Below are 19,123 nucleotides of genomic sequence, written 5' to 3'. Positions count from 1 at the left end.
ATATGACTTCTTAAAGCTAGTGAGTCTTTGTTACGTGTTACTTCAAAAATCTTGTTTTAATTTTTTGGGTTTCACATACTCAACCACAACTGACATCCTTTTTTTTTTTTTATTATAGTGTTGGTGAATAAGGTGATTCTTTGCTAAGTCCTCACTGCGTGGCACTGCAATTTTTCTATTCTGTATACAGGAAAAACATTGATGATGGTTTACAGTTGTGATCAGTGCAATGAATTCTGTAATAAGTATGACAAATAAGGGCTTTTCCTGGCTCAGGATGGCCCTTTGGTTGTTGACTGTGCACATCAGACTATTAAGCAAGCTTAAACATGCCCTGTGGTGCATTTCTTGACAAATCTTTTGCATTGTGTCCATCATCAGCTACTACACACAAATGCTACATGATAAATTACAGTGATGTGCTTCATCCTTGGCAAAGCTAAAGGAAATACTCATTGTCAATATTATACTGCAGTCCAGGATGAAAATAAACTATACAACTGTAATTTTATCTTTGCAGATGTATAAAGACCTAACTTGTTACCTATCTCACAGAAATACTGTATTTTCCATTGCCATTTTTTTTTGAGCCTGAGTATTATTAGTAACCTTTTAGAAAGTGTTGTTAGCATGCAACAGTTTGCATATCAAAGTACAGATAAGCTTAAGCAAAACTGAAGCTGATGTTAAGGTGAGGTTGATTAAAACACAGCTGGCAATTTGGTAGGACTTGTTTCAGTGAAACAAGGTCTCATGTGTTTAACGCAGATGAGTAACTACCATGTAGCAAGCAGTGGCAAGTCGGAGCTGTAGAGCTGACTATTAAAGAAAGAAAATGGGCTGGTGTTTGATTCAGCATGCAGTACTCATTATTCCAGTAGCCTTGTTAGACAGTTTGCAGTACCAAAACACATAAAATTCCTCTCAAGCTAAATCACACATTTCTGGAATCTGGGTTTAAATTTAGTCACTAGGAAGCAAATAGTTACAGAGACTGACAACCTTTAGCTGTGTTCTTTAAGGTTTTAATCACTAGGTGCCGATAAAAGTGACATAACTTGTGTTACTTCCACTATACACCTACAAAAGAAGCCCAAACAGTATTTTGAATTAATTAAACGGACAGTCAGAGGACAGCCAGTAGCCTAGGCTTTGCAGTGTCATTAAGGGAGGATTCAGAGTTACCTGAACCAGTGCTAACTACATGCTTTATGGAAAGGGAAAGTTTTAAGCCTAATGTCTTGATGCTTGCTCAATCATCCCAGTAAGGAAATATCAAAAAGTTGAATCTGTTCATCTGGATGTAGTGTTTTCAGTGGAGAAACGTTTCGTCACTCATCCAAGTAACTTCTTCATTCTAGTAACTTTACTAAAGACAAAGTGACTCCAACTGAAAGAAGTGCTCTTGGGGTGATATGATACTATGAGGTCTTTAAGATAAGCTGGGGCCTGATTATTCAAGACCTTGGATGTGTTAAGAAGGATTTCTTGATTCGATTATGGATTTAACAGGGAGCCAATAAAGAGAAGTCGGTATAGGAGAAATATGATCGCTTGATGGTCCCTCTCAGTACTCTCACTGTTGGCCGAGTAATGCCATCCAGAATAAGAATCGGACACAAAGATTTTTGGCCAAGAATAATGACTTTATTTTTTTGTGAAAAGAGGTTACATTTAAAAAATTAGTAGTCATCCAGGTTTTTATGTTTTAAAGACATACTGGGAGTTTAACTAATTTGTGTGTCGTCTGGGTTCATGGATAGATAAAGCTGGGTGTCATCTGCATAGTAATGAAAATATATGGCATGCCTTCTGATAATACTGCCAAAGGGAAGTGTTATGTCAATCCTAGTGAAGACCAGTGTGGAATTTAATAATTAGCCTTATGTATTTAAAAAAAGGGAAAAAAAGAGGAGAAAAAAAAGACATATTCGAGATCATTAGATCAATATAATTCAAAACAGTGAAGTACCTTTAAATACCTACAGCACAGAGTTGAGGCTGCTCTGAGGCTATGAGATCATTTGTAAGCTTCACTAATGCTGTTTCTGTACTATGGTGAGATGTACTGCCACCTTGAAGGCCTGTGGTACGCACCAGATTAATATAAAGAGGTTGAGCATATTTAAGCTTGAAGCATTAATTAATAGTAGGATGTCTTTGAGCAGTCTTAAAGGAATGGGGTCTAAAAGGCACATTAATTGTTTGGAGGAAGTAATTACTGAAGTAACTACTGAAGTTAACTCAAAGAGAAACCTACAGTTGTTATTTTCTTCAGTGATGAATAGTAAGATGTTCTAGCTCTACGGAGGACTTTTGTAGTGTAGTAGCAGTTCAGGGTTGAAATGGCACATTAGCATGAGAGAGCAGATGTTTCTCTGCACTGTTGAGAGCTGTTGCAGGAAGAAAGAACGATTTCCTGTGTCTTAGTGACAGCGGGAAGTGAAAGCACTTTCTTTAACACTTGAACCACTCACTCTTCGTTAAAGACGAACCAGAACCAGGCTGAAGGAGGGTGGTTGTGGTAGATGAGGCTGTGTTAAAAATCTAAAATGAGTGTTGCCTACAGCCCATTGCAGTATCTGAAAATCTGTTGACCCAGAGTTAACACTAAAGATTTAGCTGTATTACTTCTGTATAAACACATTGTGAGGAAATGGATGGTGGGGTCAGTGTAGAGGCAAGTCGCTGGCACTTACATGAAAAGTCTTTAGATTTAGGAAACAATAGCAGGGTGGCATGTTTTTAATCTTGTATCATAATTTTTGGTTGAAATGATTAAATTAAACCACCTCGGCTGATAAACACATTTAAACTCTTAAGTTCTCATTTAAGGAGCCAGGTGGGAACTATTACATGGCATGACCCATATACACCATTTGGTCTCATTGCTATAGAATAGCAGTGTGTAGTTCTTTTCAGAAAACGCAATGTACAAGTATAGGTAGTATTTCTACGAACTGGGTGTGTTCACAGAAATATGTTGTTTCTGACTAAGCTTTTTTGCTATGTAGTGCTGCAGATAGGGCTGTGCGATATGACCAAAATCTCATATCCCGATATTAAGATATCTATTGTCCGATAACGATATAAATCAGAAAAATGTAACATTTTCTGTAAATTCTGTGAATGTCGGGCAGCTCGACTTGCGTGAAGTGTTTCCAGCTGGGCGTCGCGTACCTGGAGTCGAGTGTTTTAACTGATGCATGAAACGATACATTTTTAGACATAGGTTGTAACGGCCGCCGTTTTCATTGTGAGTATTTATTACACAGCGTGCTGCGGGGAAAAGCCTGTTCTAATGTTTGAGTCTAAGGTTTATTTTTTAGCACCTGATGGCTCTTTTTTGCCTCTCATCCGTAAATACTCTGCATCTTTCACGTGATTCAGTTTATTTTGAAAAGTCTCAACAGGATCTTGAGCTTTATTGTGAAAGGTTTATGTGGAAAATAAACAAGCGGACACGAGGTGGTTTTACCGTCGTTGTTGCTAACGACAATGCATAAAAACAAGCGCTGGTCCATCTGTAGTGTGGTTATATTAAATATAAGAGAAAGAGAGAACTTTAGGAAATTAATATAGCCACTACAGTGACCATCAAAACGATGAAAAAATATTGCCGTAAACAGTTTATTTTGCGACACCACGAAACAAACAATAGCGTAAAATGAAACGATAGACGTTTTTATATTGTCATCGGATATATATCGTTATATCGAACAGCCCTAGCTGCAGATTAATTGTTTGGCCATTTTGCATCTTGAAATACTGTAAAACTTTATTTATTCATATTGGAGAAAACTGGGATTTTTTTTTTAATTTTTTAATTTTTATTTTTTTTGTCTGTCTTTATGCCCTGGCTTCCAAAGTGCATAACGAGGCTTGAGCTGAAGAGGTATAAAGGTGTTAAGGTGGCTGAAGGTTGATATTGTGTAATAACAAGCCAGCTCTCAATATTTGCTGTTCCAGCTATATAAGGGTGTCTGATTACACTGCTGCTGTCAGTAAACTGACTTCTCCCTCAAGTATTAATTTGCCTATTAAAAGGGGAACAGCGAGAGAACCAGCAAGATGAATTGTAAAGTGCCCAGGATTGTTCTCGCTCCTCAAAATCAGGCAAATGCTGCAAAACTGATCAGACAGCATATGATCAGTTTTGCAAATGATGAATAAAGTCAAAATTATTTAACAAACCAAATTTGGCATTGTCCAAACTAACTGTATTTACACACACTTAGATTATGAATTCAGTGGTACTAGAAGTTCCCCAATTTTTTTTTATTTTTTTTTTTTTAACTTTTCCTGTCAGTGATCATGTTTATATGTAGCAGCAACCTCTCACAATAAAATGGAGATGTCCAAGGAGATGTTGAAGCAAGGGCGTAGATTTGGTTTTGGCATTGGTGGGGACAGGTGTTTCAACCACCGAACCCTGCCGTTTCTTTTTTTTTTTTTTTTTTTTTTTCCCCTTTTTGTCTTTGCTTCTTGATAAAAAAGGAGAAATATACTTGCCTACATATGCTATTCTACATGCTTTTTAACCATTTAAAATTACAATTCATAGTTTTATATGTGAATTATATAATGTTAAATTACTATTAAACAAATGACTAAGTATTTTAGACTTTAGTTTACTTCAGCCATATTCCATATAAATCAGGTATCATACAAAAATAAAAATAGCTTCAAATACAGTCAAGACAATAAAAGAATATGACTTTAAGGACTTAAATGTGGGACAGAGCGATTTCGCAGGTCTTTCCTCCCCACTGCTGTCAGACTCCACAACAAAGACTTTTGCAGCTGATCAAACACACACAAACCTACACATGTGCAATAAGACTAAGTGCAATACTCTTTTCTGACAAAGTTGTATTTTTACTCAGTTGTATATAACATTTGTATTCTATTTTTATCCTATTGTATATTTTATTCTATTTTATTCTACTATTTTATTCTATTCTATTCTGTACAGTTGTGTACAGTATATTATTCTTATTGTATTCTAATTTTTGCTATATAACTTTGCACTGTCCACTTTCTGCTCTGACAAAACAAATTTCCCACGTGTAGGACTAATAAGGGTTATCTCATCTTATCCTAACAAGATTACTTCAGTTATAGTACACCAACTTCTCTTATACATTAGCACTAAGGGAACACTGAATGAACTGGTGGTTTTTGTCCATAAAACTACTCATCTAAGATGACCACAAAATTATTATGTGCTTGATGTGCCTCACCTTTGGCCCTGGCTCTTCCCCTCTGACTGCACTAGGACATATTGCCACCTGATAAAATAACACATTGATTCGTGCCATATAAAAAGTGAGACATGTCAATTCAGATTCTTGTCAAATATACACTAATGAATCAATTTACATCAGCAGCCTAACAATTGTCATGATAATAAATACTAGTTAATCTATAGCACAAAATCATCAGTCAGTGACATGTGACCTTGCCTCTTCACCTCTGTCCGAGCTACAACATGGCAGAGCTGCCTCTGTCACCTGATGAATAACAGTGAGACATTCCAAATACATGCAGTCACACATGTGCTTCAAATACAGTAATGAACCACCAAGTCATCATCCAATTTCACCTGTGATCTTGTATCACCATTGCGCTCTGAGCTTTGTGTTGGTTCTTCTGTCACCTGACAAATAGGACATGCATGACAATAAGAATAAAATGGGTAGCTGCAGATCTTAACTCATTAGTAATGTTTGAAGGGTGAGTGCATTTTTAAAACAATTTGTGCACTACAAGGTGGAATATTTGCAAAATCATGACTACCTCATGATATTTTGTGTCAAAAATTAACCCTATGAATATGTCAGTACCATTAGGATGAAATTATTGTGTCACCAACATTTTAACGTTAGACATAATTTTAACAGCCCCTTTAAACTAATATCCTGGCTTGCTCGAGGCTGCCGTTTTTTTTTCTGACACTTTCAATCAAAATTAGAAATGCTACTCTGGGAGACTGAGATAACTAATAGTGCTGCCTGTTGTGCAGTTAGTTTCCAAAAAACGTTATTCATGGTTAGATACAATTTTAGACTGATGTGGGCCAAAGCCTAGCATAGCCTGTAACATTATTATGACGGACACATTTTATGAGTGAACTTGACTTTAAGTGACTTACAGGTTGAAAAATACTTTCTTATATCCACGTTCTTCCTTTTTGCTGCCATCCTCCTCTCCTCCTTGCAGGTCCTTGCAGCGCAGGCTTGCCGCTGCTAAAACTAAACAGAGCTCCCTGAAAGGCACAGCCATATTTGTCACATGAGGTCGGACTCCAGTAGAGAACGTAATTTAACTCTTTGTGCACCGCTAGGTGAATGAGACGTTGACAGATCTTTTTTTTTTTTTTTTTTTCTTTCTATCGGGTTTGTTTTTCTTTAGAAGAAGCGATCAAATTATTGGTGGGGACAATTCAATAATCGCTGGATATTGGTGGAGACATGTCCCTTCCGTCCATGCCAAATCTACGCCCTTGTGTTGAAGATCTAAAAATGTATGGTTTAATTATTTATTTTAAAGCCTGACATTGCTTTATCATTAAAGTACATGATGGCTAAACCTTCAATCTTTTAATGGTGCCAGTAATAAGTTTCACAGGCCATTTATAGGGATTTAATGTAATTGTAATGGAAACACAGAGACAAAAGGGAAAAACATGTTGAGATAGATGACAAAACACAAATGTTTAGAGCGAGAAGCTAGACGTTAACGAAAGACCAAATTCTAATTGTAAAACTAGATGATGTGTTGTCTGCTGAACCCAAACTGGGAGCTGGGGTTATTAGACAGGTGTCTGATGGGTGAAAGCCCCCCCCCCCCCCCCTCCCACACACACACACACACACACACACACACACACACACACACACACACACACTAAAAACAAACAAACAAAAAACTAGGAACCAAGGGAATAAGCTGCAGTCTGAATTCAAAGTGATATGAGTGAGAAGTAAATTCTATGCTAGATTGAACAGGGAACCATTGAGTAGAATACATTAAAGTTGTCACCATTATTACTCTCACTGAACTGTTTTCTGAAACTGAAGTTTCAGGAAACTTGTAGAACAACCAACAAGAAATGACTTTAGTCCAGCCTAAAGTGGATGAATGTAGGCATTAGCTTTTCAGTGTCAGTCCAAAAGAGCATAATTTGAATTTTGGCAGTATTGTGCAGAGAAAAGAGAGCTCTACATATTTGTTTGATGGGCAAGTTAACGTATATCTTCTGGTCAAAAATGATGTGGAGTAGGACTTGAGGCATTGATCTGTCTGTATGGGTTATAATTCTTGAATCATTGTTTTCTGCAATTTGTTTTGACCAAATGTGGTAATTTTTTCTCCTGACAGAATTCAAGTCATGGCTTATGAGGCACAAGGTTCCACGGTCGGCCGGCCATTGGCGTTTGCTAATGAAGAGCGGAGGGCTGTTCATTCCTGGTCCCGGATCTCGTCAGCAGGACATAATGTCCTCCTAGATGCTTTGAAGATTCTCAGCCCAATGTCCCGTGACCTTTCAAGCACAGAGGAGCTTGTTGCCTTCCTGCAGGAGCTAAGTGAGGAGGGTCACAAGCCCACCGTGCTTCGCAGCAAGGATGTGTATGACTACCGGTCGTGCACAAGCCAACCCCTGACTGAGGACATGCTGAGACCACCAAATAGGAATGTCAAACCCACAGCTAAGAGGCGGAGGAGAAGGCCTCTGACCAAGAAGAGGGAAGTTCACCCATCCTGGAACACCTCTGAGAGGAGCAACCCCAGGATTCAAGGCATTCGCCCTCCAGAACCATTGGTGGACCATCGCATCATCGTTTGTAGCAGGATACCCAGTCGGATTGTGGCAAATTCAAACGTGGACATGCAACCGTGCCTCAGACTGACCAGTATTGAAGGTCTATCTGGCTTCCACACAGCCAGACTCCAGATCCACACTACTCCACACTCATCCTCTGAGGTGGCCTCTAGTGGCTTTTTACAGCAACAGTACCCGCCAGCGCTTTCAGGAATACCTTCTCAGCCTTCTCAGAATGGTGGCGGGGCATCCACCAAAGCTGTGGCCTTGTTCAGCCAGAAGACTCTGTCCTGCCCGATCCGACTAGATGGCGCTCTGATTGGAGACTCTGCACCGGTTTTATATGCTAATGGTCGGGCATTCCCACAGACTGACACAGAGCTGACCAGCAACGGCTGGAGGAGCAATGGGCTCCATAGAGACGTTCGTGGCCCCAAGGATCTGAACAACCCAACCCGGCAGAGAAATAGTTGGAAGGACAAGAAAAGTTTTAGAGGGAAAGTGATAAAGGTAGATGACTCTCGGTCAGTGGAAGAGGCCTGCAGAAAAGCGCAGAAGATTCTACAGGTCAACCTCTCTCCAGTGATTCAGATCCAACCTCTCAACCATGTGCTGAGAGGCTTCAGATACCAGAACAAGTGACAATTCCTCTAAACTTACACATTGTTTCTTTTAGCAGATTTTAGTGTTTTACAGTAGCCTCCATTGGGAGGTATCCGGTGTTGAAGATGGACAAGATGTTGGTCTGTTTGTGGAACTGTTGGTTCCTGATGGAGACATCTGGGATTTAAAGGCATTTGAAGTTAGGTGGTGTTTTTCCTAGCAGGCTGGGAAATGACTATTAGCCAAATGCTGGTACATTTTCACTGTTGATGTTTATGCTACGCAACACTTCAACATGACATCCTTCTGCTTTGAGATGTTTGGGACATAAGTGAGCTTGTACCAGAATCAGCACCTTTAACGATGTGTTGGGTGTAGAGTATTTAAACTCATTTGAAGTAGAGCGCCATTTTTTTTTATAAAGGTTGTTTCGTCTTTCTTTTTTGTGTCCAACTTGCTATGTCACTCTGCAACACCACTGGAAAGAAGGGAAAAAAGTGAAGCTTGTGCTGGGACAACCACCGCTGTTTAATTTCTATAAATAAACTAAATTAAAGGAGGGGAATTGTCTTCCTTCTGTGAAGTTTTTTGTTTCTGCTGGAAATCAGGAAGGCGTTCTGTGCATGAGTACAGCATTGAACCAAACATTTAAAACTAGAGTCCATCACAAAGTGTTCCTTAGGTTTAGAGAATCAGTAAACAAAAATAAAATGACCATTAAATAATCTTTGATGTCTTAAAATGACAAAATATGAATTGGTGGAAGAAAATGAGTATGGAAGAGTTCTCAGGTCTTGTTATCAGTCTTTTTGAAGGTACCTATTATGGTGATTTCCAGCTTCAAAGTTTATTCTAACTTTGCATGGTTCACAGTTCAAAATAATAAGAATACAGTTATTTATTACACTGAGCATTTGTGGACTCACTGTCTGAAACCAGCCAGTTGAGCTGGTCTCCCTTTAAGGGCACCCTCCCCTTTGTAAGCCATCTTTCTTCTGATTGGCTGCCCTTCACATAGTTGGCAAAACTATTATCCACTCACATCTAACTTACTGTGATAACACCCAAAGCTGGGTTGGAGATGGCCATATAAGGACATCCTCTTTCACTTACACCACACAAAGCCAAGAGTAGAATCATCTTGGTGCACTTCGAGTAAGTAAAGGGATTATTTGCTAATTTGGTTAAAATTAGCTTGTAATGGTGTATACATATGATAGCAAATGAGGAAAAGCAAAATAATTCAACTCAGATTTCTGAGACTAAAGATTTCAAGCTTAAATCTCAATATTGTCTCATGTTTTCTCCATTTAAAACCCAGATTATACAAATTTATTTATATTTTTTTTTTATTAATAATTTCATTTCCTCTACTTTGTAGTGTGTGGCTCTGGTTTATACCCATGAGTTAAAACTATTTCACATGAGAGAAAAAAGGAAAAAATATCCAATGCATGTACTCAGGATCAGCTGCTGCTCCAGTTTCCTGTTTTCCAGTACCTAACAGGCAGAAAACAGAGGAGTCCTGATGGAACACATTTGTTTGGCTGAGTTGGAGACATTTGTGGTGGAATCTGTTTACTTTAGTGGCAGGGCAGTTTGTTTCCTGTCCAGCGTCACAGCAAGTTTGATCTACTACCAGAACTTTTTTTTTTTTTTTGAACTTCCCAGCTTTGATTTGAGTGATGTCGCCCACCTTCTGACTAAACAAAATGCACTTTGTCAGTGTGCCAGTGCTTTACTGTCACCTGTTCCTGACACGGCAGTCTTTAACGTTCTTTTCCGCTGCTTCATTTAGAAGATCTCTGAAAATCTGATTTCTTTTAACTCCACACTGGTTTCCTCTACAGGTGCTAATCTTCCAAAGGTGGTGCTGAACAAAAAGATTAGCGCAACATAGTTTTTCTTCTTCTTAGTCAACTTGATGCATTTAAGAACAGGAACTTCCTGTTGAGGGATTGATAGTTCGTCTGCCGGTTCGGGTGAGCACGCCAAACCGCCTTTTGTGCTTTCCAAAGGGTTTCTACTGTGAGCAAGTAAGGAATCTGTTTTCATGTTAGTTGTGACAAACATCTGTATTTCCCTCCAGAAATCCACATTCCACCAGACAAATATTGTTGCGTGCCAACTTTCAGAAAAATCTGTTTGATATAAATAAAACATCTTAAAGTCAGTCTCCATAGATTTTCTGAAGCTTTTAGTGAACGCAAGACCATTAAATCAAGCTCTAAATCCAGAAAATGTAACTTAACTTCCACTGTTTGCCTGTACAATCCCAAGAAAATAGACAAATTTAATCTCCAGCTCAGTAAATAATGCCAGTCTTTGGATTTTCAAAACACTGATGTTCAAATGCTGTTTTCTTATGTGGGATCTGTAGCAGAAAGTACACATTAAATTTGATGATCTAGAAATATGTAATTTAGGTTATGAAGTAAGACTGAATTGGAAACATCCCCACGTTGTTTGAACTGAGACCACATCTGCTGTTTGGCATCTGCCTTTACAGATTACCCACATGTCCTGGTGAACTTTTTGTTCTGGAAGAGTCTCAGTTTTGTTGTACCCCCTTGCAATTGGTCTGTCTTGACCATGCCCTTTTCTAGATCTGCTTTCTGTTAGTCTTGTTTGTGCAAAACTTGTATAATATTGTATTTCCTACATGAACTTTGAAAAATGTTTTTGTTCAATAAAACTGGTCTGAAATGTATCCGTACAGTCTCTTTTATCCACCTGTAGGTCCACTAACGCAGGTACACTATGATCAGACATTTCCTGTATATTTATCTAGTAACCCTAACTCAAATCTTGTGGTGTTAAAACATCTTGCTGTGAGAAAAAAATCAAAACCTCGAATGGTTGAGTCACAACATTTAATTAACAATATCCATGTGTTTCTATGAATTTTTCAATTTTTCTGCTGCTTATGTAGGGTCAAGTTGTGGGTGCAGCAGTCTTAAGCAGACAAGCTCAGACATCCCTCTCCCTAGCCATCAGCTCAAGGATATTGAGGCCTTCCCAGCTGAGGGAATCTCTCTCCAGCATGATCAAGCTCCTTACACTATCCTTACACTTGTACTTAAGAGCCAGGTAGATTTTTAGAGGAAAGTCATTTCTGCAATCTCATTCATTTGGTCAGTAACTAGAACTTGCAGTCAGGATAGGAGGAGGGTAGAAATATTGACTGGTAGATCGAGAGCTTCACCTAAACATTGGTGCAGCGTCAGAGTGAAGAAAATTCTGTACAGAACTGTTGTAAAAGTGATAGCTCAGTCTCCTGCTCCACTTTCCCTCATTCATAATCAAGACCTCGAAATACTCAGAACTCCTCATCTGGGCAAGCAGCTTCTCCCTGATCTCAACTGGGCTCTTCACCTTTTCCAGCCAAGGATAATGGCCTTGGATTGGAGGTGCCAATTTTCTTTCCCACCACTTGAAACTCTGCTGCAAACTTGATGTCACCACCTGAAGCCAACAGAAACAGATCATCTGCAAAAAGCAAACACAACACCATTAGGCCACCGAAGCAAAAAATTTCTGCAATCTGGCTACATCTGGAAAATCTCCATGAATATTCTGAGCAGAAATGGTGACAAAGAACAACCATAGTGGAGTCCAACACCCACCGGAAATGGGTCAGTCATTACTGGCAATATGGACCAAGCTCTGGGTGTACAGGGACCAAAATGACCCACAACCCCATACTCCTACAAACCCCTACAGCAGGGGTGTCGAAGTCCAGGCCTCGACGGCCGGTGTCCTGCAGGTTTTAGATAACACCCTGGGTCAACACACCTGAATCAAATGAGTAGTTCATTACCAGGCCTCTGGAGAACTACAAGACATGTTGAGGAGGTAATTTAGCCATTTGAATCAGCTGTGTTGGATCAAGGTCACATCCAAAACCTGCAGGACACCGGCCCTCGAGGCCTGGAGTTCGACACCTGTGCCCTACAGGATCCCCTCAGGGACATACTTGATTGGCCAACTTTTTAACGCAGTTGGGGTTACTGCAACAGAACAATGTTGATAATAATTGTGATATTTAAAAATGTAACATTTCCTTATACTTTGAGTGGAATTCATTTACCAAAACCAAGAGTTCACATTAAACCAATTAAAATGTGATTTACTGATAGTACTGGAATTAATAACTAATAACTTGGATATTTATTGAATGTTTGATTCTATAACAGCCATAAACGTAATACTTAATTCCTGCTCTTTTAGTAACCTAACTTGTAGACATATTTTTTTATTTGTATAATGCCAACAAATGTAATCTCTAGGAATTTCTTATTATAAAAAAAAGGAAAACCTAATATGGGGGAGTACTTTGTGACAACTGGAGAAAAACAAAACTCCTTATTGACCTTCTGGATAACCAGACCCAGGGAGGGCAGCCATCTGCTACTACTAAATGGGTTGAGGAAAGACAAAACAAGGGCAGAAACAATAGGAGCCATCCTGCCCTTAGTGGATTCCAGGGAACGGGGGTGCTTACCAGGGTCAGCAGGGGAGCTGGCTCCAGGGAGGGGGTACTTTGCTCCCCAATCCTTCCCTCCCAATCCCCAACTGCCTCCCTATTCCTGCACCATTACACCACCGTACATGCAGGGCATTCCTCCTCTGTCTCCTTTTGGCCACTTGTGCCTCAATTTTATTCTACAACCCAGACACTCACATTACTTAGACCAGGGGTCGGCAACCTGCGGCTCCGGAGCCGCATGCGGCTCTTTAGTCCTTAAAGTGCGGCTCCGGGTGGTTTGGGCAAATAAATTAGAAGTATTTAGCTGAAGTGTATTTTATTTATGTTAGTTCTTTTTAACTCGTAGTTCTAAATTGGAAGATTATTGTGATATTGAAATATAAAAATAAAATTATATTCTATTATTTTTTCATCGCTCAAAATAAGAGTCACACTCGCGGAAGCCGGTATACCCGCCGAAACGCCGTGCATTTATCGAGACTTTCAACCCCAGGTAGGCCAATTATGGATCTTCGGATCCACATTATGTCAGCAGCTGTTCTCCACCGTGAACTATGTTAAAGACAAACACCGTTCACGCCTGACAGATGACAGCTTACAGTCCTGCATAAACTGACTTCGTATAGCCCCGATTTGCGGACTCTGTGCGCAGAGGTTCAGGAGCAGAAGTCCCATTGTAAACAAATCACAGCAGACCCGACGATGTTTCCATGAGCATGCTTTTGAGCATCTCTTTATTGAGCACTTTTCACACACGGTTGCTATACGCATACAGCCGGCTGTAGCTTTTCAGCTCACAGCCCGACAACACAACAGCAGAGATAGCGCAGACGTAAAGGCAGCGAGGTGTGATTGCGGGTGTCGCTCAGGTGCGTCCGCCTCCCCTGCAGCGGCGCTGCAAACCACGCCCCGCCGCACGCATTAACCAGGTAAAATACATATTTAGGCAGAATTTTGCAAATATCTATTTTTCATTTTTCAGCAGCATAGTGCTTTTTTCCAATTATTTTTTAAGAGTCAGGTCAAGGCTCCAACAGCCCAAAGGCGATATAAGGGTGGCGGCTGACAACAGTTTTTGTTTGCTACATGGATCATTTTAGTTCAGGTTGGTGTCTTTCCTTTTGTTATATTTCTTTAAGAGTTCAAAATGTGTTGATTACATGAATATAATTTAATTTTCTCTGTAGCACTTCATGGATTTCATAAGCAGCACACCTTAGTTGTTCACACAAAGCATAAAGATAAAAAACAATATATAAAGTGTTATCTTCATTTTAGATGTCAAAAAGTATTTGCGGCTCCCGGTGTTTTCTTTTGCGTGGAAACCGGGTCCAAGTGGCTCTTTGGGTGTAAAAGGTTGCAGACCCCTGACTTAGACTCTCATAACGGATACATATAGGGCCTTGGGGTGAGCACATTAAAGGGCGTCCAGAGGATGGTCTGTTTATTCAACCTCATCTCTGGTGCTGGTGACCACCTCTTAATTTTAAATACATGTAGAAATTGAGGGTTCTTGGGAGGGGCCATGCTGACACTGCTGTTATAGGGCTGTTTTGGCTGACTCATCTCTAGAATGTTGTGTGGAGATCAGGGGCGGTACCTCTGGACTGACAGACCGGGGTGGTTATTCCCATCTTTAAGAAAAGGGGCTGGAGGGTGTGTTCCAACCATAGGGGGATCACATTCCTCAGCCTCCCTGGGAAAGTCTATACCGGGGTGCTGGAAAGGAGTGTCCGTCTGTTAGTCAAACCTCGGATACAGGAGGTACAATGCAGTTTTTTTCCTGGTTCTGGAACACTGGACCAGCTCTTTATCTTCTCAAGGATACTTGAGGGTGCGTGGAAGTTTGCCCAACCAGTCTACATGTGTTTTGTGAACTTAGAGAAGGCATTTGACCGTGTCCCTCAGAGTGTCCTGTGGGAGGTGCTTTGGGAGTATGGGGTGTCTTGCCCATTGCTACGGACCATTCGATCCTTAAACAACCGATGCTGATGGGCTCCACCAGGGCTGCCCTTTGTCACCGATTCTGTTTGTAATTTTTATGGACAGAATTTCTCGGCGTAGCCTTGGGTGGTCTCACAATCTCATTTCTGCTTTTCTCGGATGATGTGAGAAAAGCTTAATATCAGGCTTGGCCTCCAGCTCGCACTACAGCGGTTTGCAGCTGAGTGTGAAACGGTAGGAATGAGAATCAGCACCTCCAAATCTGAGTCCATGGTCCCCAGCCGGAAAATGGTGGAGTGCCCACTCCGGATCAGGGACGAATTCCTGCCCCAAGTGGAGGAATTTAAGTATCTCAGGGTCTTGTTCACAAGTGACGGAAGAAGGGAGCGGGAGATCAACAGATGGATTGGTGTTGCGGCTGCAATGATGCAGACGCTGTACCGGTCCGTCATGGTGAAGATAGAGCTGAGTGTAAAAGTGAAGCTCTCAGTTTACTGGTTGATCTACGTCCCTACCCTCACCTATGGTCACAAGCTATGGGTAGTGACCAAAAGAACGAGGTCATGGATACAAGCGGCAGAAATGAGCTTCCTCTGAAGGGTGGCTGGCCTCTCCCTTAGAGATAGGATGAGAAGTTCGCCCATCTGGGTGCGGCTCAGAATAGAGCCTCTGCTACTCCACATCGAAAGGAGCCAGTTGAGGTGGTTTGACCATTTGATAATGATGTCTTCTGGCTGCTTACTGAGTGAGGTGTTCTGGGCATGTCCCACCAAGAGGAGGCCCCAGGGTAGACCCAGGACACGCTGGAAAGATTGTATCTCTCAGCTAGCCTAGGAACGCCTTGGTGTTCCCCTGGACAAGCTGGAGGAGGTGGCTGTGGAGAGGGAGGTCTGGGGTTCTCTGCTTAGGCTGCTGCCCCCACGACTTGGCCCCGGATAATCGAAATAAGATGGATGCTTTATAGATGGATGGATGTTGATGTTGTTTTCATGTACCATTGTTTTCTCTTGCAAGAATAGATATGATTATTAAGGTTAAATGTACAGTACATTGGCAAAAATATTCACTCATGCATCCAAATCATTGAATTCAGGTGTTCCAACCACTTCCATCAGCACAAGTGTATCAAGCACCTAGTATGCAGAGTACATCTGCAAACATCTGTGAAAGAATGGGTCGCTCTCAAGAGCTCAGTGAATTCCAGCATGGTACTAAGGTAGACTGCCACCTGTGCAGCATGTCCAGTTGTGAAATGTCCTCACTCCTAAATGCTCCACCGTCAACCAACAGTGGTATAAGAACAAAGTGGAAGTGATTGAGAATAAAGCAATTTAGCCACAAAATGGTAGGCCATGTAAAACCACAGAGTGGATCGACTTCATGTGGCCTTCAGATTAGATCAAGAGGTGTAACCCAGTCTGTAGAGCGCTTTAGACTGTACAGCAGAGGAAATGTGTTATCTGGAATGACAAATCATGTTTGATTTGGCAGTTGGGTTTGGGTTTGGCAGTTGGCAGGAAAAGAGTACTTCTTAACTGTATTGTCCTAATGTAAAGTTGGAGGGAGGTGGAGGGAATTTATGGTATGGGGTTGTTTTACAGTAGTTGGGCTTACCCCTTAGTTTCAATGAAAGGAATTCTTAATGCTTCAGCATACCGAGACATTTTGGACAATTTCATGCTCCCAGTTTGGGGACAGCCCCTTCCAGTTCCAACATGACAGCACACAAGTGCACAAAGCAAGGCTCATAAAGATAAGGATGCGTGAGTTTGGTGCGGAAGAACTTGACTGACCTCCACACAGTCCTGACATCAACACACCTTTGGGATGAATTAGAGCAGAAACTGCGAGCCAGGCCTTCTTGTACAGCATCAGTGTCTGACCTCACGAATGCACTTCTGGAAGAATGGTCACAAAAACCCATGAACACATAAACACACCCATAAACCTTGTACAAACTAAGCCATGAAATAGAAAGCCTTCACTAAAGAGTTGAAGTTGTTATAGCTGCAAAGGGTGGACTGACATTATATTAAACTCTATTGATTAAGAATGGAATGTCACTCAAGTTTATATTAGGGAATACTTTTGGCAATATAGTGAACACTGACCTCATTAATTAAACTTTGACCAAGTTTAATATGAGCATAGACCACTGTAACTACACACACCCAGAGGAAAATTAGTAAAACCATAAAAGATTTTTCTTTTTTAAAGGGGAGCTGATCAGTAAGGCATATGGGTGGGTTTTACCTTTTTCAGGGCCCAACAGAAAGCACAAAGCATGAACTCCATGGGGGCTCACAGGTGGAGCAGCATCAGATTTCTCAGACTCCCAGGGGATGAAGTCTCCACTCCTCAGGAACAATCACAGATTTTAATGCTGTGAGCTGCTTTGAAACAGCAGGTAAAGTGATCAATGGACTCCTACTGTTTGTAAAACACTGCAAATAACACTGTTTAAAAAAAACAAAAAACACAATCTTATCAAAAGCTAACAGACAGAATTTGTTCTTCCATCTAAGTAAACAAGCCACCTAATCAAAACACCTATTAAACTAAAGATTTGTTTGAAGTAAATTTTCACTTACATAGGTTAATGAGACATGAAAAGCTTGCTCTATTCAAATATGTAAATTCGGGTTTTGACCGTTTGAAAGGAAAATGATCCAAGTTACTTTTGTCCTCAGTGATGTAACCCATTGTTTTGTGACGCTGTGCCTTAAAGTCTCAAGTGGAATATTTCGGCCACGCCCATCTTTGTTTACTTTCCTTCCCTGAGTCAAAGATTATCTGAGCATTAGGGTTAGTAGTTGATTGATGTATTCATGCTGCAAACACCGTAACGTCAGCAATCACAGGCTGTTGGACTTTGAAAATTTGAATGAAATTCAAATTTCATTCTGGAAATTTGAAAAAATTAGAAAAAAAAAAAAATGTGGCTGGTTTCAAATTTTTAACTACCTGACCTGAACAGTTGGGTTGGCTTACACCATACAGTTGCTTCCCTTCACTATTTGAAATAATGCAGGATTAAAACACTCAAATTGCTCATCTTAACCTCATCGTAGTAACTATATCCATCTTTTATACTTAATACCAAAATCCAAAAAATAATCAATGCTCAATTCCACTTTCATTGGGTTTTAAATGAAGTTTAGAACTATAAAAAAATAAAATAAGTACTGAACATGTCGCCCATTTTCTAAGTAAACATATTTTTAAAGGTGCTATTGAGGAGAAATGAGCAGATTCTATTAACAAATTTTGTAATCTTCATCAAATCAGCAAAGAAGCACAGAAAAGAAGGTCAGACACCAACTAGGGGGAATCAGAAGGACAGACGGAACAATATTGTCATCCCTTGTGTAGTGGGTTTATCAGAGAAACTCAGGAGTCTTTTACAAACATGACATCCCATTGTACCTCAGACCCAACCATACACAAAAACTGGATCATCCCAAAGACAAAACTCCCAATCACAAACTTAACAGCGTATTTTATGCTGTACAGTGCAGCAAGTAATGCTTAGACGTCTACATTGGTTAGACCAAACACTTCATAAATGCATGGCACAACATAGAAAAGCTATTTCGATAGGACAAGACTCAGCTGTACATCTGCATCAAATGGACAATGGCATCCTCAAAAGAGTGACCAATGTTCACATTTTGGACAGAGAAGACTTGCTTTGAAAGAGGAGTGAAAGAATCTATGTTCACTGTGAACAACCATCCTTGAACAGAGATGGTGGCTTATGACACCAACTGTCTGCCATCTATAATCCAGTTGTGAAATCCCTTCCCAGATGCCTTAACACCCACTCACATCTGGGGTCATTTGATCCCAGTAAGTCACATGATAGGGTGGGGCAAGGTCTCACAATGGGTTCACCTGAAACCTTGGCTGATTGTGCCCAAGGTTTCACACTTTGAAGAAGCTTCTTGGATGAGAGGTGAAACGTCTTCAAGAAACTTAAAGAAGTCCAGACGCTTTTCAAGCTCCTTAGACAATTTATGCAATGCACATATGCAAAGAAATCAAACCATAGAAGCCCATAAATTATGTGCAATAATGAGAAATGACACAGGGAAAAAGGGACTGCTACAGAGAGGCCAAGTACAGGTTCGGAAAAGAAGTGGACATTGCTAAACACCAGCACTCTAAGATTCAGCAGCAGATCTCAGAGAACGACTCAGCCTCTGTGTGGAAAAGTTTTAGGAAGATCACCAACTACAAGCCTAAACCCCCCCACTCCACTG

At 40.5% G+C, this 19,123-nt stretch overlaps 1 protein-coding gene and 1 long non-coding RNA gene across 3 annotated transcripts in view; one reads left to right on the top strand and one right to left on the bottom strand.

Moving 5' to 3' along the window:
- The window catches only part of ccdc71 (coiled-coil domain containing 71), a 30,018-nt gene extending 19,113 nt beyond the window's left edge, over window positions 1-10,905 (top strand). For both annotated transcript variants that reach the window (XM_019359133.2, XM_005469697.4), the window contains one exon: window positions 7,384-10,905. In XM_019359133.2, coding sequence (XP_019214678.1) covers window positions 7,394-8,467 — 1,074 coding nt within the window. In that variant the 5' untranslated portion in view covers window positions 7,384-7,393 and the 3' untranslated portion in view covers window positions 8,468-10,905. The remainder of the gene's footprint in view (window positions 1-7,383) is intronic.
- On the bottom strand, window positions 10,074-12,171 carry LOC112846893 (uncharacterized). The gene is made up of 2 exons (XR_003220102.1): window positions 12,055-12,171; window positions 10,074-11,917 (listed from the first exon to the last, which is right to left on the bottom strand). It is a non-coding gene; the product is annotated as an uncharacterized LOC112846893 (long non-coding RNA).
- Between the last annotated feature and the right edge of the window lie 6,952 nt (window positions 12,172-19,123).

This window comes from Oreochromis niloticus, linkage group LG5 (assembly GCF_001858045.2).
Source record: "Oreochromis niloticus isolate F11D_XX linkage group LG5, O_niloticus_UMD_NMBU, whole genome shotgun sequence".
In the NCBI taxonomy this organism is placed as follows: domain Eukaryota; kingdom Metazoa; phylum Chordata; class Actinopteri; order Cichliformes; family Cichlidae; genus Oreochromis; species Oreochromis niloticus.
The sequence above is the reverse complement of the archived record's forward strand: the minus strand, read 5'-3'. Positions and strand labels throughout refer to the sequence as shown.